Below are 26,255 nucleotides of genomic sequence, written 5' to 3' on the forward strand. Positions count from 1 at the left end.
CGATATAGCACTAAAGCAGACATGCTTCAGATAACACAAAGGCTCTGTACATCTAAAATAGATTAAAATCATGTGAAAGATTTCCTGCTGCTTCTGCAGAAGATTAAAACTTTGGTAGATTCATAAAACAAATGTGAAGATTTAGCAAAGCAGCATGCCCTTCACAATGACTCTTTGTCTCACCAAGCACGGAGCCTGGCAAAAGAGACACCCTGAAAGAGTATATCTGACCAATTTGGGCCTGGTAGGTGGGCTCCAGCTCATAAAAAAGAGAGCTACAGATCTTAAGAAACATACAATGAAGAAAAGAACCTGTTAACCCTGAGCGAATCTGTGAGCTAATCCCTCAGCGAGAAAGCAACATTAGACCACACTCCTAAATCCTGACAGAAAAGAATAACTTGGTATAGATTAACCACAGAATTTGCTTTCACAAACTTAGCATGAGGAATGATTTATAAAATGAGAAGAAAGACCATTAATATATCCCTCTCTGTTTCAATAGCATTTAACACATGGGTGCAGACCTAATTTTCAAACCACACAATAATGTTTGGTGTTTTAATAATACTTTTCCATCCCATTTGCATTGATCTAATGTTCTGCCATCTCGTAGTTCTGCAAACAGAGCAGAAGAAACAGGTGTTGGGTATATTTTAAATTGCTTTTCTCTAATGTGTTCACTCACCCATTTTCAGCCATATCTAGGGAAATGCAGCCATGGGCACTCATGTCTAATTCTCTCGTTCTGGGTATTATCAGGGATAACTTCAAGAAAATCAATGCTACTGAAGCTGGACTAAGCACACCACTCAGGGTAAGCAAAGGAACTCAACTAGCCTCCAGGATAATAAATAAGCCTTTCCCCTCTCCACAGTGATATCGCATATATCTTAAAATAATGCTGGTTAACCATAAGGTCAGTTTTTTCACTGCTTGACTTCACAACTGCATGATGCTAAGCCCGGTGAGATTTTAATTAGGTCCAGAGGGTCAAGGAAATGCTGATACACCTCTAGGCTCCCAGGAGATGCTCAGGACCTTGCAGGGTGGCAGCCCGCAGGCTGGATTTGTTTCCTGGCACAATTCCACCTTCTTTGTTATGCCTTTAAGAGGTGGAAAATGCCTAATAAGACAGCACAGGAAGCCTATACGCCAAGTATCTCCTTCCATGTTTGCATGCAATGAGGTGCCTAAAGCAAAGACCTGCTGCTAGATTGCTGTGGATCCACAAGGAAAATCCTAAATGAGGCATTTGATGCCCAGCATGGAAAAGCCGACAGTGCTGTGCTTTGCGGATTTTCATTTCTTCATTTCATGACCCAACAGTTCAGGTCAGTGATTCATGAAATCTGTAAAACAAGCTCCCTCTCCTCTGCAAACTCCAGATATATGCAAATCATTCCTTAACTAAGGCAAAGCTCTAGGCAATCAGAAATGTGATTTTTCTAATGAGACACAACAACCGTGGTAGACAGCAGTGTGTGAACCAAAGCCCTAGCCCTAGCCAACTCTGATCTTGCCATGCTCTTCAAAATATGAACCTGAATTAGTACTTGCAAAATCATCTGTATCTTTATACTGGGTCAAATTTTCATCTAAATGGCTAATAGGTTTTTAAACCTGGATCGTAATATCAATTGGTCCCTGCCCATTTCTAGCAGACTCACTGTCCGGTGAAACATGATTTTGTGGGAAATATACTTGGGGCAATATTCCACTGTAGATGGCAAATCTGTCATCGTCTATGTTGATGAACTGGGAAGATCAAATCTCTTCCGTGAGCTAAGGAGTGACTAAATAATACATGAGCTGTGCTTTTTTATTTTAATACCCAAATAAATTAACACAAGCTTACAATATATCTGTGAAAGGTCTATAAACTATTTGACTCATTTCTATAATTGTCAAGCATTCATAACAAAAACCCAAAGTCTTGCATATTGACTTATGCAGATTTTTGATTTAGGAAGTTATTAAACTTCTAAAAGAAAAGAGGACTGCTTTTCTTCATTACTATTGGTATCCCGAATCAATAGAATGGATTAACCAAACAAGTGTGAGATTTTTAATGCTAGACTAAAATCCTTCCATGTAAGAACTTCTATACAGTATCAGATTAGCTGGACAGCTTAAGCGCTCTCCAAGAGAGGCCAGAATCAGATACTCGGATATAAATGATATACTAATTGAGTGGTCAGTGTGTGTTTATCCTTGACATCATCCTGGTGTTAGCATGTGCAAAACGTTTTTAAGAGAAACAATCTAATTTTGAGAAAGTTAAAAGAATTAGATGAATAGTCTCTAAAAAAATGGAAGACTGAAATCAACCATAAGCACAAGGCAAAAACCAAACAAAGCATCCTCAGGGTTTACTTAAAGTCTACAAATTTTGTGGAAATGTCACACACGTTCTTTGCGCATCCAGTCTCTCAAGGCTATTGGTATTTCATTGAATAACTGAAATGAGCTGAGGGTCACTGCTACTATTTGATATATGTGGACCCATTCTTGCCCCTTGCCTTTGGTATATATTATGTCATCAGAGTTGTGTGTACATTTCCTATTGGCTACCTGAATTTAACACGGAACATTAAGGAATTTAAATGCACAACTCTTTATTTTTTTTTAATTCAAACTTATTTTGCCCTATTATTATCATTTTATGAGGAGTTTTTTCTTACTTAATAAGAAAACAAAATTAAAATTCCACATGCATGAAGAAAAATGTTATTAAACTCAGTTTTCCCAATGCTTATGCTTCGTCGTCTGTGTTACTCCTCAAGTTGCTATCTAAAATAAAGGGACATCTGGGAGCTATTGAAATTTGCAATAATCAAAGAAAAGAGAATAATCCATAAAAACACCATGCCTTAATTATTTTGCGGTTTAAAATTCCTGTTCATATCTCTTGCACGCAGGCCACTCAGTTAACAACTGAACTAGTAATATTTTCAGTGATGAACTTGATAATTCTTCATCTTATCGGATCACATTAGTTAGAGACAATAGTCTAATCGAGGAGACCACTTATCACTGCAGACAGATGAATCACACCAGGACTTTTCCCATATTTTGCTGTGTAAGACTTTCTGCCTGAATACACATGAGAAGCAGTGTGCAATGTCATATGCAAATCTGTCACTGAGAGAGAGTTTTAACCTCCGGTCACCTCCTGCCTTTGGAAAGTTGTTTTCTACTTCTGAAAATAGCAACTTGATGGAAAAAAGAATAATAATCGGGAGAGGAGGGGGAAGGGGGTGAGTGCAGCCCATGCATCTCTTGAAAGCTGGTGCAGAATAACAGCTCCCGAAGAACACAGGGTGCAGAATGGAAATCTGCAGCGTGGGATGAGCGATCTCAGCATGTCCCTTCCACGCCAGGAACCGGGGTCTCTCTACCACCACGCTGACCTGTCCTGCAGACAGCTTCACCCCCTGCTGATAAACCCATGTAGAGGTAGTATGAGATGAACATGCTTTTGATTTTTTTTAGAACTGTTTATTTTCTTCCCTTTCTTCTCTTTTTTCCCTTTCTTTTCCTTTTTTCCCCTTTCTTTCCTTTTTTCCCTTTCTTTCCTTTTTTCCCTTTCTTTCCTTTTTTCCTTTGCTTTTTTCCCCCAACTTTGAAGTTGACATTCAAGTTCAACATGTCACCATTTGAAGCTGACATCCTGAAGCAGCTTTCATTGTCGTTTTTGGAAAGTTGCCTTTGCATACTGACTCTTCCACTAAAAATCCTTTCAGGTGTCCTCAAGATAATAAAAAATAGCTGTCTTATTTCCAGCAAGCACAGCCAGTAATAATTTTTAAGCTGAAGGTGGAAATAAGAGGCTGTTTACTGATTTTTTTTTAATTTCCCTTGCATCATCTGATAGGCTTCAATGTTAAAAAGGGAAAGGCATGTGCCTTTGGAGCCATTTAAACCTCAGACAAAATGTTCAATCAGACACAGTGCCTCATTTTTACCCCATCACCAGCATGTCACTAAGAAAAAATGCAGCTTTCCCTGCCAAATGTGGGCAATGCTAAAGATCCATGAAACAAATGCTTACACAGATTCATAATCCAGGATTTAAGCAATCAATGTTCTGTAGAGTACTATTCAGCTACATAAACCCAATGAACTTCAGCTTTTGTACTTCTGCAAAAATATACATGAGCATATTGCCACACGGCTGCCTATATTCTTCAGAAAACACTGCAGTTTCTCACAAAGGACCACTGACTTCAGGCATCACCACTAGCAAAGGCTACAGCCTAACTGAATAGGCTCAAAAGCAAAACAAGGTTAAATCTGTTAAGTCTTGCGTGGGAGATGCTGGAGAAAAAGAGGAGGATGGCAGAGAACGCAGCACCAGTCCAACGCTGAACCACCAGCGTGGTGTTTGTGGGAAGAACTGAAAGGCAGAGCTATTTTAAAATGCTACTTTTCAATATTTTAACCCCACTCTCCTCTGCAAACTGTGGCCATAAGGTTTCCAGCAGCAATTTCCTCTGTGATATTCCAGACCAAATTCCAAGTGGAATAAAATGAGAGTCCCTCCATCAAAATTCCCCTCACAATTACACCTTCCCATTAAATGAGTGGAAATCTGAATTCTTTTTAGAAGGCTACAATTACAGCAGATTATTATGCTTCCCTCTAATTACTGCATATAAATACATACCATGTAATACAGTTTATTGCACCCTGTTAGTGTACTTACAGTAAATAGAAACCAATATGCTTCATTCAGCCCATGTATTTTGACACTCACATCAGATTTACCAATTTATCTTCATTACAATGCCTTGCACCGTTACTGACACCCTTCTCAGAGCTATGCTCAAGCATCACAGCAGGAAGATTGATGAGGGTTGTATATACTGATTTGTGACAAAAGCAAGGCACTTGAGAGGCACTGTTACTATTCTGATAGTACTAAGTTGGCTAAAAATTAGCCGCACTAAGCCAATACTCTGCTCCCACTTCTCCTCCTCATTAATTATGGTACATGACTCGGACCTTGAAAGGCTAAGGCTGTTGTAACAGTATTTTTAAAACTATTGTCTTCAGTTGCTTTGTCACTTTTGAAGAGATTTAAAGTTCTGACCACGCTTATCAGCAACTATTCTTATTCTTTAGAGAGGCTTTGAATAGACAAGTTTTCCACCATGACAAATGTTAAAAGTTAATTTGTGAATGAATCTACAGTGGTAAATTTAAACATAGTTTGGAGGAACAGAGAGATACTACGGATACAATTTTCAAAACTGGCTAAATGACTTAAAAGCCTGCATCACATGCACTCACGAAGAAGAGACTAAATAGCCTCAGCACTTTAAAAGCACCAACTTACAATATACCGCTATCAAGAGGATGAAGAGGTCATCTCTCACTACAGATAATTTATCCCTCCAATCATAAGTTTCAAAGACTGTTGTTAGAATTGCACACTGAAGCCTGTAACTCTTTTGGCTCATTCTTTTGCTAAAGACACATCTTGCCCTAGCAATTCCAAGCAAACTGAACTCCCCAGCAGTGGGTGCGTTTTGCAGAGGCTTTCCGTGCTGGAGGCGTAAGTAACTCAGCATCTGCAACAGTGTGTTCAGAAACCATTCAGGGTGAGAAAGCATGCACTCGGATCTACTTTCCGGGCTGAATGTGCAAGGCAATGAACTGTAGCCTGCATTCAACAATCCTCTCCCATCAAGCTGCACAAGTACACTGGAAAGCAGACCAGGAATTATTCATATTCTGAACATCTCAAAATCAGCTGACACAACACAAGGATGGAGATCCTGCATGAAAAGGTTTAATTTTTACACTTATTATTGGACACCCATCACTCCAGCAGCTGTTTGCATAAAATCACGTAGCAAAATCACTAGAGTTTGTAAAGCTGTCAGACCAGGCTTAGGAGGCACCTACAAAAAATGTGGGCAGAAAAAGCAGACAGACTATTTTCTCTGTTTTTCCATAGCTCAAACTCCACTAATAGTCTCCACTTCTAGTTTCTTCTTTTTAGGAAATTAGCACAATACAAGAGCAGATAGAGTTAAGTGTTAACATAGAAATTATTAGAAGACAACACATACCCAGAAGAAGAAAGTAAAAGAAGGAAAGAAGAGGATGACGTGTCCAATTATTGAAAGAGGATAAAGACATTATTGAACAAGAATAAAGACAGATCACCTGAAACCTGCAGTTGTACCTTACTTGGAAATACATTGCTATTTAATTTGCTTGCAAAGCAAGAAGGTAAATCTCAGAATTACCTTTCTTGTTTCAGACGGATATTTAAATACTTCATCTCAACTACAGAATCTTTTAAAGATTTGTTAAATCTTTAATTTAACAAATGCTTTTGGCTTGCTTCATGTGAGAAAGTAATGTAATCAAGCAGTCATTTTTTTCCCATTTCAGGCAGAACCATTTCATTAATAAGAATCCACTAAAAGCAAGAGACTATCCTGTATAAAACCCAGTGACATCCAATTTAAACCTAAGCAGAAAAATTCTCCCTGATAACAAGCACTGAATAAAACGTGCTGCCTTGCAAGACATTACAAATGCGTCAAAAAAAAATGAAGCCCTCAACTTGGGAGCTGAAAAAAATAGCAACGACAATGCCACAATCAATGAAAAATCTGGGAGAAATATTTTTTCCTCCTCCCAAAAAGCCCAAAACACAAAAAAAACCCTCCCCAAACAACATTACCAAACCAAACAAAAAATCTCAATTATTATAAAGGGGAGTCTATTTCCGACTTCTTCATTCATCTTTTAACTCAGGGTCTAGGCACGTTTCAGCACTCACTTTGGCACAGACTCTCTGGTAAGTGCAAGTCCTGTGACAGCAGCCTTGGGTACTGTTAAACGTCCACTGTCACGGACACAGGCCCATACCTCCAAAGAAGATAATCAAAGGAGGAAGAAAGAAGAGATGCATGACTGACCTGGGCTCAGTACTTACTTTGCAACAGACTTCTTGTGTACTTACAAGGGGAGTCACTTAGATTCACCTTTCCTAAGCATGGCAGCCTTAAAAATACACATCCAGTCCATAATTCATGTTTCTTCCAATATGGACAGGAACAGACAACTCCAGAAGAGCCACCCTAAGCCATCACAGGTGGCAGTCTGGAGACGAGCATTGGCACTACACACAATTACAATGACTATCTGCCATCTTATTTCACCTCGTTTTCCTAACAACTTTTGCGAAAGAGGTGGAAATACTGTTAGTAATGGAATTTGCTCAGTAAGTACTGACCATTATGGGTATAGCAACCCTGTCAAATTCAGGTAGGGAAAAGACAGGCTTATTAAAAATAATTAAAAAGTTATATCTAGGAAAGGTCTGTCAGTGCCTCACACACGCATTCAGCAAAGGGGAGCAAGGGTTGCCAGGTTAAGCACTAATCAGAGCTTTTCAAAGGGAGCCAAGTTTGCTCTCTTTTATACCAGACAGACTACTGGAAGAAGCGTATGAAATGAAGCCGGAAGGGAAATACTGTACTACTGGGAGACCATGGTTGTCTTGGCAATTAAGGCCTTCCCAGGGGGTTAATTACACACAGAGACAGCCAGGCATTTTAGAAAATGTTTTACGAGTGTGCCACAAGAATGAGCACAGTTTGGCCAGCCTGGCTCCGGATCCCCAGCAGCTTATTTGCTCGGATCCCCAGGAACGCACCTCCCAAGAGGCGGCAATTGTCAAAACTTCTTCAGCAGCTCAAAGGGTCAATTTGGCCATCGGGGCTGTGTCCCTGCCACAGTCCGATTCCCTTTCCCGCACACCGTTCCCAGGTGGGTTTCACAACACTGTGGTCCTCTCCCCACTTCTCCAGAACACCCTGTTCAGGTGTTTCTCTTCTCTGTAGCCCGCCTTCCACTTCACTCCCCATTAGCAAGCCTTGGAGCACCCTATGACACCAACGTCCTTCTAGTGCATCTTCAGTCCTCAAAATCTTGCAGATGGCTATTTTTTCAACCAAGATAAAATTCAGAGGAAGGAATATATTAACTTGTATTGATGACTAAAGCCTAATTCCTGTAAGTAATTATTTTTCTTTTTTGCTATTAGTAGTAACATTTCCCCATCTGTATGGGAATCCTCTGGCAAATGTGAATTTGGCGTGTTTCACTGAGGTCTCTGAGGCAAACACATAAATGCAAAAGAGACTTACAGACCTAAGATTCTCATCAATAGATATATTTCAAAATCAATGCCAATTTCATTCAGTTCGTGATCTTTGACAATATAAACTGGAAAGCTTGCAGTTATTGGAACACATGATTACTTTACTAACTTTCCAACTTAATAAATCCTAAAAAGGGGAAAATCCTTTTATTTCCCTCCATTTATTTATGGCCTGGAATGTGTAAGAATCTGCAGTGATTTATAGAGAACAAAAAAACCCCCAAACTTGTACAGTAATAAATTAACCCTTCTCTGCTGTGTTCTGCACTAACTAAAATAATTTGGGATTTCTAACAAGCAAAAATAACCATGGTATAGGCAAAAGTATATTTTACTACATTTTGCTGCCAGAGAGTGATTGCATTGGGAACTATTTTGTCCAGATGTTTTTTAACTTGTATGGATTTGAAGAGAATTTCCTAAAAAACATAGTAGGAATGATTGATTATGTGGGACAATATGGTTCTTTTTTACTTGTACCAACACGAATCAAGAATTCTTTATTTCGCAAATGGACAAGAGAACAGAGTCAAGGATCTTCTACCCAAAGGGAAAAAAAAACACAGCATGGTGTACAGCAATGTGAAAGAAAACACATGTGGTAAAACCAGTAGTTTACAAGCATATCACTCCATATCCAACATATGTGAGCTACTTATAAAGAGAAACATTCATCTAAGGGCCAAGGGAATGGTTCAGACACTCTTTTTAGAGGGCAATTTTTAACTTGAAAATTGTCATTGCTAGTCCCAATAAGTGAAAGCTAAGAAATTATTAATGTATTCCAATGATCAGTGAATGTGAGCAAGGTCAAAGTTTGCCTTCATCCAAAAGAATAGTTTGTATGTTAGATCTGAGATGCAAAACTTGAAATATGTTTAACCTGTGAGACTTAAAATCTTGGCAGGGCTGAGGTGATTCCACCAATTAAAAAAAAAATATTTTGCTCTGGGTATTCTAAACTTCTGTCACAAATTAAATTTAAGGGTGAGAATAAAAGATTTAACTGAAGCAGATTAGAGGGGGAAAACATGCTGTGCATATTTGTTCAATTTTTTCCTGTGCTTATGAATTGTAAAATGTAGTATTTCTTCTGTATAATCAGGCAATTCCCAGCTTTGTGTGAGTCTGTCATACATCGAGAGAAGGGAGAACACCACTCTCCCGCAACAGGAATAAGTGATTTTAAACTACAAAAATCAGTTAACCTTTTAACATATATTTTCCACTTAATCTTACCTCCAAAAAATGCTCTGCTTGCTGTTCCCGATCCAATTTTCTTGACGTTGTTGTAATCAGACCTGTGAAAAAAGGATAGTATTTGATTGTCAATACCCGTTGAAAAATATATGTCTCTATCGACCAGAAGAAATAAATTCATTTTTCAAACACTCAAAGGGAAAAAATCTATTTGAAGCTATATCAGACACAGATTTCTTGACATCTGTCAAGCATTTTCTTTCTCAGTGCAGCCATTATGACTTTCTGACTAACAATGAATCTTTAAAGAAAAATGCTACGAGAAAAGTAACTGAGAAACAGTTAGCTGGGTATCTACAGTTAACATGCTACATTTATTACAGTGACTAAAAAAAACTTGCTAAAGAATCACTATTTGTCTTATGATTAAGTGCTTCAATGAATCATTTGCATTTGACTGAAATCCTTCCGCAAAAAACCTCATTAAAGATTTCAGAGTTCTCAAACAATTAATGGGATAGGATGCTGATTACTTCCACGCCAAGAATACTTGACAAAGAAGGTTATTTCTGTAATAACTACTTGTATACATAATGATTTCCAAATGTAATCATTCTAATGCATTAAAGGTTTTGTACTACAATTTCATCAATTTGTTCCAAGCTCAAATTGAGTCTTTAAAATAAAGTACCCTTTTACATGAGGACGATCAAGATATCATTTTTTAAAGCAATGTACTTTCAGAAATTATTAACCTCTTGTGAGATTTATACCAAGGAAACAAAATGAAACACTTCCAAAGTTCCCTCAAGAAAAGCAATGCATATCTTCTATGAACAGAGCTTAGTTTTTTATTCTGTTCTCACTAGAGATTTAAAGGGCAGATTTGAGTTTTCCCTCATACAAAACATTTCTTTGGATAGGAAAATGCATCATGTGCTTGTTTTGTGATAGATTCTGATGAGCGTAAAGGGACCAACTTGTCCTAGAGATAAAGCTGGTTTTGGAGACAATGCCAGTGGACAAAGTCGTTCTCAAGAATTCCTCATCTCTAAGATTACCAAGGAAGACAAGAAAATGAATACTCCCTGGATTACCTATTATACTTACTTATTTAATCAGACCAGCTAAATGTCTAAACACAAATCCATGATGACCCTAAATTCTTCAAAAAAAAAACCTGTCAGCAACATCTTACACCTATGTAACATCTCTAGTCCCAGAAGGCTTCTACAGCTACAGCTCCTCAGACACTGTTGCCTTCTCCTTGGAGTAATCACTTTATCTATTTTGGTGAGAAGGGGTGAAATATTACTTGAAGTAATGGGATGAAATGAATAAAGGAAAGTCTACTCTGCTTCCAATATTTCAGATTCATTACAAGATCTATTAGACCACAGAAGCGACACCCAAGGGGAGCTCACAGAAACCGGAGTCGGTCATTATAATTACATGGAAGAACCTGGTGCTGGCAAAAGGCTGAAAAACCAAAACAACTGGTATTGCCTGCATTGAACAATTGTAAATATTCAAAACAGTTACACCATATGGGAGACATCTACTCACTGCACGAGTTTAAACAGACATGACAGCACAGATGACAAATTGTTGTCTTGCACACAAGATCCCCTCCAATGTTGAGAGAGAATGCAAAGATATAGGGAAGAAGTTCCTAATTATGAAAGAAGTTCAGCCCCAATAGACTGAAAAAGTAAAAATTGCAAATTGGAAATATCCCTGTTTATCACTTGCATGATTCACTATGGATATTTATCAAGCACAACCTAACCACGGTAAGGAATATGCTCATTTTTATAGCATCTTCCACTTTCTTCCTTCCTAATGTGCCACTATGAACTCCACCTACTTTTTTCTTAAACAAGAAATGTCTAGCTGTAAATTATAGAAGGTCTCTGTCCTCATCATCTTCTTCAGGCAGACGAATTTATATTCCTTTTGAAGAGCAAGAGCTAACATCTGAAACTGAATATCACTACTGTCAGAATGAATAGCACTTGTCTTTCGTTGGTAAAACTAAAACTACTACTGCTAGTACTACTACTGCTAGTACTACTACTACTGCTTCTCCTCACAAAACTACTGTTATCACTAAAGGGTTTTTTTTTTTTTCTGTTTTCCTTTTTTTCAATGTAGAGCCTTTTGGACTGCAATAATGGTCAAAGTACCTTCAGACCTGAATTTCCTTCTAAAAGAGGTGTGTGAACATATGGCAAATCTCTACGACAAAACTGCCTATATATTAAATGTAGCAGATCTTAACCGATTTATCACCCAGACTTAACATCTGGTCCTAAAGGGCAGGTAACCAGAGCATCACCATCAGTTCTGCAGACCTGATCCTGAAGCATGGTGCTAGCACAACTAGTTGTTTTTGCTTTAAAGACAGTTCTGGGCAGTTTCATTAGGTTGTAACAATACTCTATAGAAATAATTGGTTATTTATGTGTGCAGTCATGGGGCCTCTAGTTTCCATTCCTGTTCTCTGAGGAACTCTCCCATACGACACTCATGGTGGGCCCATTGCAGTCTCCTGGCTGCTCACTTCCACATACATTTCTGAAGTCACAGACAAATCACATTACACAACACTACTGTTTAAAATATGACTACACATAAAATCAGATCTCAACTACTTCATGTTAATATTTATTTAATTATGGTCACATATTAGTATGGATGTGAATCTGGTCCTTTCAGATTATAAAACTGTATTCCAAGGAATTCTGTTTAAGACCAATCATCAAAACTGAAAAAAGAAATATATTCCAGTTATGTCTAAGACTAAACACAGCTTTACCACTCCAGTCTCAAAGAAATTAATTTAATGGGTTTTATGAAAACCTTGCTGTGTCCCTCCCTCCTGTATTCAGTACTCCATGCCAGAGATACATAATAATAGTAATATTTAGCAGGATGTAGAATTTATTTTTGAGATACAGGGGCAACTGAGAGAAACTTGGCTTTGCACAAGAGGATATATCCCAGTTTTAGTTCTTCTCCAACTGTATTAAATTGTCACACTCTGTTATGGTATAAAGGCATTATCTAAAGAAAGTAACTCACAGAGAAAAATAAACCCAAAGAAATTATGTTAGGCTGCATGCTGGTTATGATATAAAATCACAAGGGGACAATGATCAAAAATGACGCTTTCTTTTTTCCCGTCTTCAGTATGTGCCATAGCTCTTCTAGGCACAGACATCTGGACAACTGCCCAAAGCCAGCTGGGAAATACAGCACGCATTTCTCACAAAATAGTCAAAACCACTAACAAGCTTCAAAAGTCATAGCACAGTTCTCAAATGGTTTCTCTCAAATTTCCAGGGAAACACCATGGTCCTGCTAAGGGCAGGAGATATTTATAACTGTGATGATTCTTTAAGAACAGCCATGAAAGTGAACAGGAAAACTGGATCTGATAGAAAAGTTATTGACAATAAAACCATCAGCTTACAAGCAAGGATATGTGATTCTGTTCCCAGCATTTCATACTTTTCTTTGACTTTCTGAGTTAAAACATCTCTCTCTGTATCCTGGTACATCTGTTCCTCAAGCCATATAAATAAACTGTTTTGTGAAACTCCAAAACATTGCTTAACCCAATATTTCAGCTTGTAGATAACTATATGTTCTTATATAACCTGCTTTTCTACAATACCTATTACTTTTGCTATTGGAGTACTTTTCTCACCCTAATAAATGAACAATTATTGTTCTCCTCCTGTTACAGAGTTTGGAAATGCTGGAAGGTGAATAAGCTCACCCTGCACAGAAGAAAGAACAGGACCAAGACTAAGAAATCATGACACTTTAACCAATACATCAGCCTATACAATCTTCAGCCAATGCATCATCTTGGAAACAAATCAGCAGTTATTAGGGCTCAGAGATGTGCTCAAGACATTTGAGCAACACTTAGCATTGATGCTTGGGATAATGCTTTTAGCACATTGCAGATGCAAAGTGAAAAAAAGAAAAAAAGTTCAGGGAAAGGGATCGAAACCAACATGAGTTACTTTGCATTTGCAATGAATGAAGTATACAGTTACTAGAGTGCAAATGTGGAAATGTAAGTTATTAGCAAATGGTAACTTGATCATAAGTCTGATGTCTTAGAATTAATAGCAGGTATGTGTGTGTGGATGCACACGTGTGTGTGTCTCTGTGCGTGTGTACAGATGATTGAAGATGACATAAAATCAGGAATAGTTATGAATTCAGCAGAATGACTAATGCTTTATAATATTTTTTGTAGAAAACTGCATCTTTATTAATAATAAAGCCAGCAAACCTGAAAGAGAGAGCAGCAGCTTGTTGGTTCTATTGTGTCAGCTAAGGTATGCTTTGTTATTCAAAAGTGGTATAACGTTCTGTCTCAAACTGAGTCTTTTGTGATATATTGTATTTTTTTGAACAATAGTTCTGCTTGGATGCTTAAACATGTGGGTATGCTAAATGTCTATATCTGAGGAATACCCAGAAGTACACATTGCTCTCTGATGATATGCAGGTAATAGGCTCAATCTAGCGCAATTCCACTGCAATCAAAGAAGCTCTGTAAATTTATGCTAGCTAAGAATCTCTCTTGGATGAATGCAATCTTTTTATTTTTATTTTTAGTCAAGAATACATGAAAAAGCACAGAAAATTATTAACTTATTTAACATAAACAAAACCAGGCAAACAAATTTATAGTCAAATATAATTTGAGGCCAAGATCTTTCATTTCAAAAAGTTCAGTAACTGTATTTCCATTTGCATATCCAAATTATTCCTTTCTCAGGAGGTTGTGATACTGCCATGTAATCCTACCAGAGCTCCAAAATTTAATTTGAATTTTGACATTTTTGCCAATCTTTATCAAAGTTTGTTTTGTACACTACTGGAAATATAAATACATTTTACAGGATGGCCTAAAGCTAGTAGAGATACTTATGTTTATGGTTATTTTTATTATTAACTTGACAAAAAATGTGGGATAATATGCAAGCAAGGTGAGAATCTTGAGAAATGCAGACACAGTAAAAGCAAATAGCAACTTTCAAATCTTAGTTGAATTTGATGTTGATCAAAGTGAAGGTGACAACCAAAGATGGGGGAAATAATGCCAAAACCGCACTAGCCCAAATTGTCATATGAGGATCATGTATTTATTTGACAACGTTATTTTATAAATTCCATAAATTATTAACTAGTCAGCCAGAGTAGACTATGCACATAAGCCTTAATTTATACACTGGAAAAGTGAAGCGTTTCTTTGTTTTCTTAACACTTTCTGTTCCAGAAAACTCAAGGCATTTTTTGCCTCCGTTCTTGCAGTCAGAAAGGGTGATGGCACCTGGACAAATGTGAACCTGCCTTCTAACTCTGCTTTCAATGTTTTAATTAGAGTGGCCAATTGCCAATTAGGATTTTCCAACTGAATAACCTATGTTCTGCCTTCAGTTAGCTCTCTTGTTTCACAGAAGGGTCCTCATACAAATAAAACCTCTGCATGTCTGTGTGTGCTTGAGTTGATAGACCATGCTATACAAATACATACATATATACCATATATAGTCAAATATTTTCAGTATGTATATGTATGTGTGTGACACTTTACATATGAGGTAACTGTTAAAAATTATCCTAAAATATACATATTTACAGAGGTATATTTAGCTCTGAGGTTTACCAATGTTCATTTTTTCAATATAAATGCATTATTTGAGATATTTGTGCTAGAAACAAGTTAATTCATGGACTTAGCCACAGAAGAAAAATTCACCAAGGGCTGTTAAATGTGAAGCCTATGGCAGAGGAAATTTCTAAGCACTGGATAGCTTGGACAATAGTACACAGAGGGAAACATTCCTGTGGGTTTGCTTCTTCTGCTGCTTATTGTCCACACATCCAGACCAGCCCACAGCTGTAGGTGTGATAGTGAACTAAACTGACCTTTGGCTTAGAAGAAATTCACATATTTTTCAACACAATGGCACTTAGGGACCAAAAATCAGTTCACCACAGGCTATTTTCTAACACAGATTGAATTTCCCTAATATGGCTATGAAGCCAAGGAGAGTTCCAATAGCCTTCTCCTTATGAAATTAAATTATTTTCCTTCAACCTGTGGATGGATAACCTTACCTGAGCTGTTTCCTGAAGTACTGCTTAAAAGAGAACAGAATCTGGTATGGAGAAACAGCATGTTTTACTGCTGTCTCTGGAAGTGTTGCAAATTTTATGGTATAAAGAATAAATTTTTAAAACATAACAAACTCTTTTATTAGTTTCTCATTTCCAAACTTTGTTTAGATGAAATATGAAAGGAGTATATGACAGGTAACAAGCAGGCTAAAATAAAAGAAGCCCAATACGTTCCTCTGTTTCAAGCCAAAAGCTGAGTGTCTTCATAGAGATAGGAATGTGAGTAGGAAAGCAATGTCTTCCCCTTCCTTGGCAAAAGACTAACAGGATACAATTTACTGCATGTTTTACTGTCCATTATTAAATCACCTTTTTTTTTCCTGCTATGCATATTCATAAAAAACATTTCATCAAAAAAATACAAGCGTGGAATGTGTTAGAAGTATGACTAGGGGTTTCAGGTTATTACACAGGGTTTGATTGATACCTCAGAATATACTGCCTGGCTGTGAGTCATAGCAGTACATGCTTTACACCATCTCCACTCGCAGTGTTAGGGTCTTTGACCAGGACAGCCAGGCAGCACAGGACCATATATGTCAGGGCTTATACATCACACCCACACAGAGGTGGTCTGGATGGATTAGCCAAGGTCTCGTCTCAAAGCTTTCTAGTCCCTGGTTGCTGGGGGAAACTTTCTCCTGATTAAGACACCAATCCTCATCTTCAAAGAAAACAATTCTGAAACGGAAACAAGAATATAAAATTAGAGAGCTTTCTCGGCAGAGTTACTGTGCCCCATGAGATGCTCTGAACATCCTGCAACACTGATGCACTTGTCACAGTCCAAAGTGGATGCAGTTCCCAGTCTGCCTTTCTCAAATGCTGTAAGCAACAAGGATACAGAAAGAAAACCAGATGAAGATATCAAAGTAAACATTCTGTAGAGTTACCCTTAAAAGCTCTGCTTGGGGAGAAAAATGCCTTGGGATAGTTTGCTGAAAATAAAGGCCTTTTAACCCATCAAGTTAAACAGACAAAAGGAATAAGTAAAACAAACACTGCTTTTCCAAAAATGTTCCATAAATTCAGTGACTGGTTATACACACTGCTCGTTCACCAGATCCCCTAGGTTGAATTTGCAGAAATTCATATGGGAATGTACGGGTTTACTGATGAGTTTACTAGACATCTCAAATATTTATTACCAGTACACACAAAGGTATGAACACAGCCTTTCCATACATATACTGAACACAGGAAGGAGTACTCAGCTGTTCGGAAATACAGCTATCAGATGTTAACTGTCCTGCTACTCTTTGAAAGTAAATTTAGGACATTAGATGGGAAAAAAAAAAAAAAAAAAAGGCAGATGCAATAAATAGCATAAGGATTTTCCACCATATATTCAGGAAAGTAAAACTATTGCGTATTCCTAACCACTGAAATGTCAAAATGAATAGCAATAACCAGTGTAATTTTATTACCCACAGGCAGTGAGAGGCGTTGTAAACACTCTAACAGCACATTCATCTCCTGCAATAAATTAGGGATCGACAAAGTGAAATTGAATTTCAACGATAAATGATAGAAAACGATGTGCATTTTACTTGGAGATGTAAACAAACATATCATTTTATATAATTACACATGTAAACCTCTAATTTAGAAAGACTGTATTCTGATCTAAATGAATGATACTTCATTGAACAAGAAAGAGAACCCACCAGGCGAGCCAGTGCAATTACGTGGAGGACTGCTGCCTTATTGTTTTTCCTGAGGTGACAATGAGAGTGAAACGACCTCTCTGAAACAAGCTACATATAAAAAATGATTGCTTTTAAAAACAGTTACGTTTTCTAATGTGTGGTTATGTCTGGAAAAAAAAAAAGGAGAAGCTGAAGCAAAACCCTTTTATTCCTTTTTGGTTGTCCCTTCTGTCTCTCGTTAAGAGTTCCCTCAGCTTATTGCTGAAAATATCAAAATTCTGCACAAAATGCACAGCAAACATTTACTTCAATGAAGAATTTGGATTATGCTTTCCTTTAAAGGCAGATTATGGCTTTTTTTGTCCTTAGAATCTGTTTAAAATGACAATATGGTGTGCCAGTCTGTTCATCCTGGTGGAACAGGGGACTCGGAGGGACTCCCTTTCATCCCTTCAAAACTCAGACAGCGCAGTCCTCAGCAACTGCAGGCAAATTCACCACTCTAAATATTTATGTCCATTTTAAAAGTGGCCAGGCTTGCTGTTCCCCGTATTCCTCCTGGAAGGCTGTTTGGGAACATGACTGCATGGTTGAAAGCCCCTGGTTTCCAGACAGACTGTGTTTATGAACAATTTACACCTTCATTTTGGTCAACTAAAAAAGCCAAGCTCCTTTGGCTTCCTCTCACCTAATGAATTTGCCATTGCTCTTCTCGCATTGCAGTTCCAGCCCTCATCCCTCCTAAGCCTGATGGATGGAGGCTGAACACTGTGCTCCAGATAATGTCTACACAGACTGGCTAAAGCAGCCTCCAGTGGATGCATGTCTAGCAGAGAGTGGCAATCTTGTTATTAGTCCCCAAAATGCACTATTTCATTTACTCTGCTGATGAATTTCTACTCTTTGAACCCTCAAGGAACCTTTATTTCTTCTTTTTTCCCACAACCCCTCCTGCTTGGACAATGCCTGATAACTCTGGATTGGAGCAAACTCCCACTTTTGAAGCCAGCATCATTGAAGAAACCACGAAACAAGATAATTTGTCTAGCCAGTAGTTCAAATAATCTGTTAATGTGTGCCCTTCAGCATGCAAATTCCTCTTTCAAGACTCATCATTTTTATTTCCTCTTTAGCCAGACCCATATGCACATATCAATTCGGCTATTAATCTCCCTGTCCTCATACCTCATAAATTCTGGAGTGCAACCATATCAACTAGATTATTGAAGTCCATGTAGATGACACAGGGAACATTTCTTAGAACATCATTTATCTTATCAATGACATCTTCTGGTAAACCCATGAGCACTTTTACCCCATTTTCTATTTATTTCCATGTTTTTAATTATACTGTCTTTCAAAATACATTTTAAAGTCTTGCAGATGACAGAGGTCAGACAAATAGTTCTGTGACTGCAAGGCTTTTTTCTTCACCCTGTCTTCCTGCTCTTTACCTCTTACATTATATTTGTTATCTCCCACTTGTATGGTTCAACTCCCAGATTTGATAATACCCCTCAACAGTTACTTGCTACAGGAGTACAATTTAAGGTGCCAGTTCTTTCACGTTTCTGGAGTGGAGATTATCATAGTCATTCTTACTTGCTAAGAGAGTGATGGCAGTGAACTGGGTTTGGCCAGGAAGAAGCCAAACTCTGAACAGCTCTGGACAGCAGGACACAGTTTGAAAACCTGCCTGTGTTAAACCAGTCACCACCTGATTGTGGTCGCTTTGGACCATAAATAACCTCAGGCATCTCAGTGAAGTGCCTGAACTTAGGTGAGATGAAACTAGTGCTCAACCTGCAACCCCAAAAAGCCTCCCCTCAAAAACAATCCCTCAGGGGCAGGGTGGTGGAGCCGCCATCAAACACGCAGAGTCTGCAATCCACAGCTGCAATTTTTAAATTAAAAGATGGATAATACTCAAAGTGCCCAAGCTGCTTTGGCTCCTCCAGAACAACTGATGGGCAATTTCTCTGCGGTGTCATTAGAGCCTGACTCATCTCTTAGGGCTGCGATGCTCTGAAACAGCTGAGCAAATGCCCTTGAGGGACTGTCATGCAGGGGCTTAGCTCTCCTAAAACACTTCACACGGAAGTTCACAGTTTGTGGGATAAGAAGTTTTTCAAGTTCAAATCCTTTATTTAGTCCAAAATGAATACATAAGAATAGAAATAGCATTCTTATCTTCTTTTGTTTTCTTCCCTTAAAAAATGCAGTGCCGCCTAAAAACCTAATTGCTAATATGATGCCTCAGCACAGATTTTAACATCCCCCTGCATCGCTTTCATTTTCAGGAAGAAATTACAGAATTCTATTTGGGTTATAATTAGCATATAATTATTACTGGCAGGAATGGCTATAAATATATATAACTGGTGGCTAGCTTAGTAACCAGCACACATAATCATTATACAATTTTCTTTAATTTTTTTGTGCACAAAGGCCTCATAATTCTGCAAAAGCGACAACTGAGTCTAACTAGACTCTGGTTATAATTTATGCTAATTAATTTCACTGTTTGCAAGAAAGAAGACTTACATAACATCCACGGTGGGGGTATGTGGTGTCACTTTCAGTGGAAAGGGGCTGTGCAAATACTCTGCACCTTAGGCCTGAATACATCATGAATTATTGTTCGATCTCTTTCTCTGGCATATTATGATGTAATAACAAAGGAAGGAAAAAATAATAATAAAAAGTCTCCAATGTACGCTTTTGTATAACATATGCATAGGTCACAGCATGATGAAGTCCTTGTATTTTCCTTTCTCAGTTGTGGAGGAGGTGTGGGGAGTGCGCAGGGCACAGCTGTCAGTTTTTCCTCCTAATCTAGACACCCTCATTACCTTTCAAAGAGAAGTGATTTTGCATTTTTCCACACACACCCTCAACCGAGTGCTGTTCTTGACAATAGGAAAACAACCCCGCTTCTCTCCCAACTGTGCTTAAAAGAAAGGCATTGATCCTTCATTACCAGGAATTGTCTCCAGCTCAGCAAAGCCACAGCACTGGAAGAGCAGCGCCTTGTGCTAACTGCAGATTCCCCAGGTCAAGTCGATCTCATCTTCATCTCTAATAAAAAAATGATTCATCGGCGAGGTGACCTTCCTGATCCAGAGGCAGAATGCAGAGCTGTGGAAAGAAGCCTCATAGAAAAGATATATGGCCTTGTTTCATGACATGCAACTCACAGATAGACCTCAGCACTGTCAAGATCTGCTGCCCTTCCCAAGGTAGTCTCCTGCCTAAGAAACCATACTGAGACACCTCTGCTTGGTTTCCAGCTCACCCTCTATCTTGGTCTGTAACCTTACATGAGACATTTTACGTCCCATGCTTCATTTTCCCCTTCCATAAAACTGGGATAATTGATATCTTTCTTTGTAAAGTGCCTTGTGATCTATAAAGGAAAAAATGACTTGTGTAAGAGTAAGATATTGTTATTAACTAACAACCTCATAAAGCTCAGCCATAACAGCACTAAGCCAAAATTTATTTGGCTTATTACAATATTTTCCAAAATTTATTGTTAAGTAAGTAAAGAAAATCATTTCTTTAAAGACTGAAATGAATTCCTTTGCTTTCTAGGGTTTTCTGCTTTCTTTTTTTTTTTTTTTTTTACTTCTCTATGCAGGGATTTATTTAAATTGTTATCAATGGGTAAAATACAGTATTAGCTCTGACCCCCCACTTCAGTACCTCAGCACATAACAAATAGCAAAAATGCACAGTAAAACTAGAACATGAGCAGTAGCTGCTTTTCTCTGCAAAGCCAGCCCAGTATCTCAGCCTTGCCAACAGCTGTCAGGGCAGAGAAGCAACAGAGTGGGTCCTGGGTACCAACAAATCTTCGGCTGAGGAAGAGGAGCAGAATCAGTTATTTGCAAAGAGCTCTCTCTTGCTTTGACACCAAGTGAGAGGTGGCATTGTCAGGCTGAACTCCTTCCACATGCAGAGGCAGATGGAGTGGGGAGAGGGCAAGCAGACCCCATGTTCAGATGCTCAGTCAGGGCTCTCAGCAGCACTCCAAACACCATCCCTGCTGGCTGCTTTTACACAACGGCACCAATTTATTTATAACTCCCAGAGTGACTCGGGAAGAACCTGAAGGGACTGGGATGAGAGTACAGAGGGGATGGAGGAATGAGATGTACGTTGGGGGAGGATGTGAACATGCATCAATCCTAGCAGAGGAGAAGAGGAGATTGAAAGCAGTGCATGTATTAAGCAAATCTTTGCCACCAATGGGGCTGATGACAGAGGAACAAGGGTCACTCATCATCTAATGAATGAGGATGGAGACCTGCTACTGCAGGAACTGCTTTTGGGACAGAAGATGCAGGAGCATCCAGAGGCTGTGGCAAGCTGCTGCTGGAGGTGCCGGAGCTGCAAGGACAAACATCACCACTTGCTTTTTACTTTCTCCTACCTGAAGCCCAGCCCTGCTGTCTTGATCCATCACTGCTGATATACTCCCTCTCCTATTTCATCTTCTTTCTACTTTCTACCGTCTCCTTTCAACGCTTGGTTAGTGCATAGGTCCTCATATCCTACTTCTTCACCCTCTGAAGGCCCCAGATAATGATGCTGACCTACCTGAAAGAGGGATGTGTGTGACTTGATCCAGGCCTCACCTGTGCTTCTCTCCTGGTCACACAAATGGGGCTCTGAGGTCCTCCCAGACCTGCATGGCAGAACTGTGAGCCCAAGGAGCAATCGAAGCTACTCCTCTATTCCTTCCTTAATCCCTCCAATTGAGTAAATCGAGTCTCCTTCTTAGCTACCTCCCTCTCGTACAGATCCCTATCAAAAATATTGAGACGGATATGGATGAAACAGGAATGGAAATGTATGTGTGTGAAAGCACCAGAAGAAACAACAGCCAGGTTTTAAAGAATGCTCTATATTGGTAAACCAAGGAGATGACTGACAGCAGTTAAACAGGTGAACCCTGGGGAACAAAAGGAGGCTGTAACAAGGTGGGGGTCAGTCTCTTCTCCCAAGTAACAAGCGATAGGACAAGAGGAAACAGACTCAAGTTGTACCAGGGGAGGTTTGGATTGGATATTAGGAAACATTTCTTCACCAAAAGGGTTGTCAGCCACTGGGACAGGCTGCCCAGGGAAGTGGTTGAGTCCCCATCCCTGGAGGTATTTAAAAGACATGCAGATGTGGTGCTTAGGGACATGGTTTAGTGGTGGACTTGGCAGTGCTAGGTGAACAGTTGGACTTGATGATCTTCAAGGTCTTTTCCAACCTAAATGATTCTATGATTCTGTGAAAATTTTTCACAATGAGAACAGTCAATCATTGGAATAATCTCCCCAGGGAAGTGGTTCACTCCGCTATGCTGAACATGTTTAAGACTCAGCTGGACATTGTGCTGAGCCCTCTCATCTAGATTGTGATAGAAAGGTTGGACCAGATGATCCTCGAGGTCCCTTCCAACCTGGTATTCTATGATTCTATGAATGTGCTTTTTACATCTTAGCAGAGAGCTCTGATAAGGTCCTAGTAATGACTACTTTTCAGCAGAAGACCTGTGGTCTGGTAACAGGAGGAGGGCAACAAGGTTACAGCACATCACTTACACTGTCATCCTAAGGGAAAGACAGATAGTCCTAAAGATATCCAAGATGAGGAGATGAAGAAAGTGAGCAATGATTTACAGAGGCAGAAGTAAGCAAGACTGAGGTGCAAAGATAACTGTTAATTCCTAAATGTTTTAAAAGAACTGTCCAAAACTCAGTTCCTTCTCAGTTAAGAAGAACCCAGGAGACAGAGCGAGGAGTTTGGTTTCCCGTACGAGTCATCTTGGCCACAGCACTTGGATACATGTGCCTTGGTGTGTAGGGTGTGACAGTGTGAGTAGGTAAAACCAACTTACAGAGCAAGTTAAATAAAATAAAATGCCCTTCTCCCTTCACAAGGTCTCGCATTGAGTTTTGCTACACTTAACTGTGACACTCATATGTCAGCTAGTTTTAATCTAGGCGACTTCTCAATAAAATGGATGCCACGTTTAACTATCCTGCTGACCACAAGCTGAGGAGAACCATGAGGATAATACACACACCCATTGTGAAACCTATTCTGTGCTAACCTATCATGACTCAAAAGCTGGTTGTTATTGCACTACTGAATACAAAGGCTCTGAAGCAGAGTGGGATGCTTGGTGTGCTCATTTGCATCTCATTACCCAGCATGCTCTTCCTCCTCACAGCTATTTTCATAGCGGCATTGTTGTCCGAGCCCTGGGAACAAGTGGAAAGATTTGGTGACTCTGGATGCATGCAGTTCTTTTCTACTTGCTTTGCTCCCTCTTTATAATGAAAGGCTTTGCAAAGTGGTGAAAATGAATCAATTTTCCATTTTTAAAGCTGTATGGGTGGGGTTTTTTTTCAGTAGTTTAAGCTATCAGCAGCAAATCTTGAATAACAAATAAGATTACAGAAATGTGAGCCTAATGTTCCTCCCTACAAGGTGCTCAAGCATGAAGCTTTTGATCGGAGAGTAAGAAATGAAATTTAACTTTCTTCTGATTTAAGTTTCGTTTGTACAAAGAACCTATTCCAGCAAAACGTGACTGCAAGCTCATTATTCAGTGAAGGGCAAATATCTTCAATTGCAATCCAGTCAGATCAGCAGCTTTCTCTGTGTGTTATAAGCCTCAACGAAGAGAACTGAACATACTGGCTTCTGTCATTGTCTACATCTAAGACTGTGATGATTTCACCCTGTCCAATTCATTTCAAAAGCTGTAGCTTCCAATTAAAAGTATAAGTTGTCAGCCAGAATAAGTGTCTATCATTTGAGCCAGAGCAGTTTTGGTTTCTGGCAGTTTTACTGCATCAAAGGGTTGATTTACAGATCAGTTACAATTTTTTTATTCGGTACTAAAGGGAATAAAACAGCCTCAGACACAGGACTCAAACCAACAGTAAGTTACTTCAGTTTTCCATAGTTTTCAACATGTTTTATAAAGTTGGAAATAAAACTTCATTTCTCAATGACTTTATAGTTTTCAACAGGCACTTTAAAATAATTAAAAAAACAAAATCCAGGAAAATCTAAGAACCTCCACATCATGTTCTTTAACTACATCTAGCATACAAAGACTACATTGTACTTCATAAATGTCAATGAATTCAGCACAAAAAGCCTGTGTGAGGTATGAGGTTAACTCCTCCATGGGTTAAACAGATGTCTTCTATTTTACAGGTAGGGAATCTTAGCTATAAAAATAAAACTACACGTTGAAGACTGGTGCAAACCATAGCAGCAGCACATTTAAAACTCTTCTCTCTCAGGTTTGTGTTTTAAGAATGTGAGCAATTTTGAGACTCCTTCCTGGGATAAAAAGTGGGTAAAAATCATGTACTAATACATGACAGAAAGCCTCAGAGCAAGGAGAAACCATGAGTTTCTGGGGTTTTAAGGCTAAGACGCAGCACCTCCTTCAAACATGCAGAGTGTTTGCTCCTTGGGCTTCCTATGGCAAGAGGATGAGTGGCATTTCACAGCAGGATCCCATGACAATGCTTTTAAGTGTTTTTGCTGTATAACCCTTGATGAATCAATTCGGCATTCTCACTCACCCAAATTATTCATTTTACTAGCAGTATTGTTTCTACAGCAGAGCCCTAGGTCTAGAACCTGGTCCTGTAGGATCCAAAAGGATCGGGTTATACCTGCTGTAGGTACCTGGGATGTGCTTGGTGAAAGTAAAACAACCCAGAGACAAAAGGCAAATGGATTATTTATTTAAAATATTTTAAGACGGAGGAAATCACTGTCAGCTTCTTTAAAGCTCAAATCTACTCCAAGTACACTGCACTGAGCTTGGAGCCAGTGTGTTGGGGTATCATGGAGACATGCAAGAACTGGGAGCAGAGACTGGAGACTGCTTGGCAGCTGGGACGGGGCTCTATTGGAGCCAGGTTAGGCACAGGTCTAATCACATGAACAACAAACCACAATTTTCAAAAAAGGCCATGATATCTGGTAACAGCAACACACAGAGTTGAGGGCACTGCTGGAGCACCTGGACAATCCTGGTAGCTACTGCACAGCGTGATGATGGTCGTACAAAACCAGGGATGCACAAAGAGTTACAGCAGCCATTTCTCTTACAGAGGCAATGCTTGTACGAGCAGGCAGAAATGAATCAAGGCATCAACAGTGCAAAGTAACAAAATAATGAACAACAGTTCACTGAAAAGTGAAATGAGCAACAGTTCATTGAAAGTTCACTAAGACATCCTATGCTCGAAAAAAATTTTGCTTTGTCAGTCAAAGGAAGGAAGACAAAGAACTAAGATTAAATGCATTTTTAGTACACGGATTTTTCCAAGAGTCAGTATTCCCCCAGCCACACCACCAAAATCCCTCTCAAAGCCAAGGGTTAGTGCAGGTGCCACAGACCACAACAGGACCCTGGTTAACCAGTACAGGTAAGACTCACTGTACTCACCTGCAACCTACCTGGCTGACAAACCCCCTTGTACAGTCAAAGAAAAGAAGCAGGCACTTCTTAAGCATGATTTATATAGTTTATTTTAGATATCCAAGCTAAGAGGCGACAATATGCAGTTTAGGGATCTCCCTCCAGTCATTAAAAAAGCAGTTTACAAAACTAGCTCAGGTGCAGATGACTACAGAATTTGATAAGAAGAGTCCTACCCTCTGTGTCGTAAGAGAGAAAATCCAGCAGACAAGGGAGGCAGAACGGGATTGTCTCTCACCCCAAGTCCTTCATGATTTGGGGCTGTCAGTGTGGCCTTATGGCATAAATCAGAGCAGCCCCAGAAACTGTCTGGGAGCTGTGAAGCAGCTCTGAATCCCTTATTTTAGGCTACATCACTCTCTTTCCTGTCATTGATGTTTCTCTGAGATTCTCTGCTGGCTGGCCCCTTTCCACGTCTGTGTGCGAGGAGGGACCTCTCCTGTCCTGTGTCTCAGACGGTTCCCTCATCCTCTGGCCACTGGAGTTCAAGGAGCGA

At 39.2% G+C, this 26,255-nt stretch overlaps 1 protein-coding gene across 6 annotated transcripts in view; it reads right to left on the bottom strand.

Annotated features, from left to right (window-relative positions):
- Positions 1-26,255, bottom strand: part of FAT3 (FAT atypical cadherin 3) — a 323,469-nt gene that overhangs the window by 125,698 nt on the left and 171,516 nt on the right. For all 6 annotated transcript variants that reach the window (XM_009470374.2, XM_087758042.1, XM_087758041.1 and 3 more), the window contains exon 3: positions 9,428-9,489. In XM_009470374.2, coding sequence (XP_009468649.1) covers positions 9,428-9,489 — 62 coding nt within the window. The remainder of the gene's footprint in view (positions 1-9,427; positions 9,490-26,255) is intronic.

This window comes from Nipponia nippon, unplaced genomic scaffold (genome assembly GCF_047370975.1).
Source record: "Nipponia nippon isolate SJK-2023a ecotype South Korea unplaced genomic scaffold, ASM4737097v1 scaffold_2, whole genome shotgun sequence".
Taxonomy (NCBI): Eukaryota; Metazoa; Chordata; class Aves; order Pelecaniformes; family Threskiornithidae; genus Nipponia; species Nipponia nippon.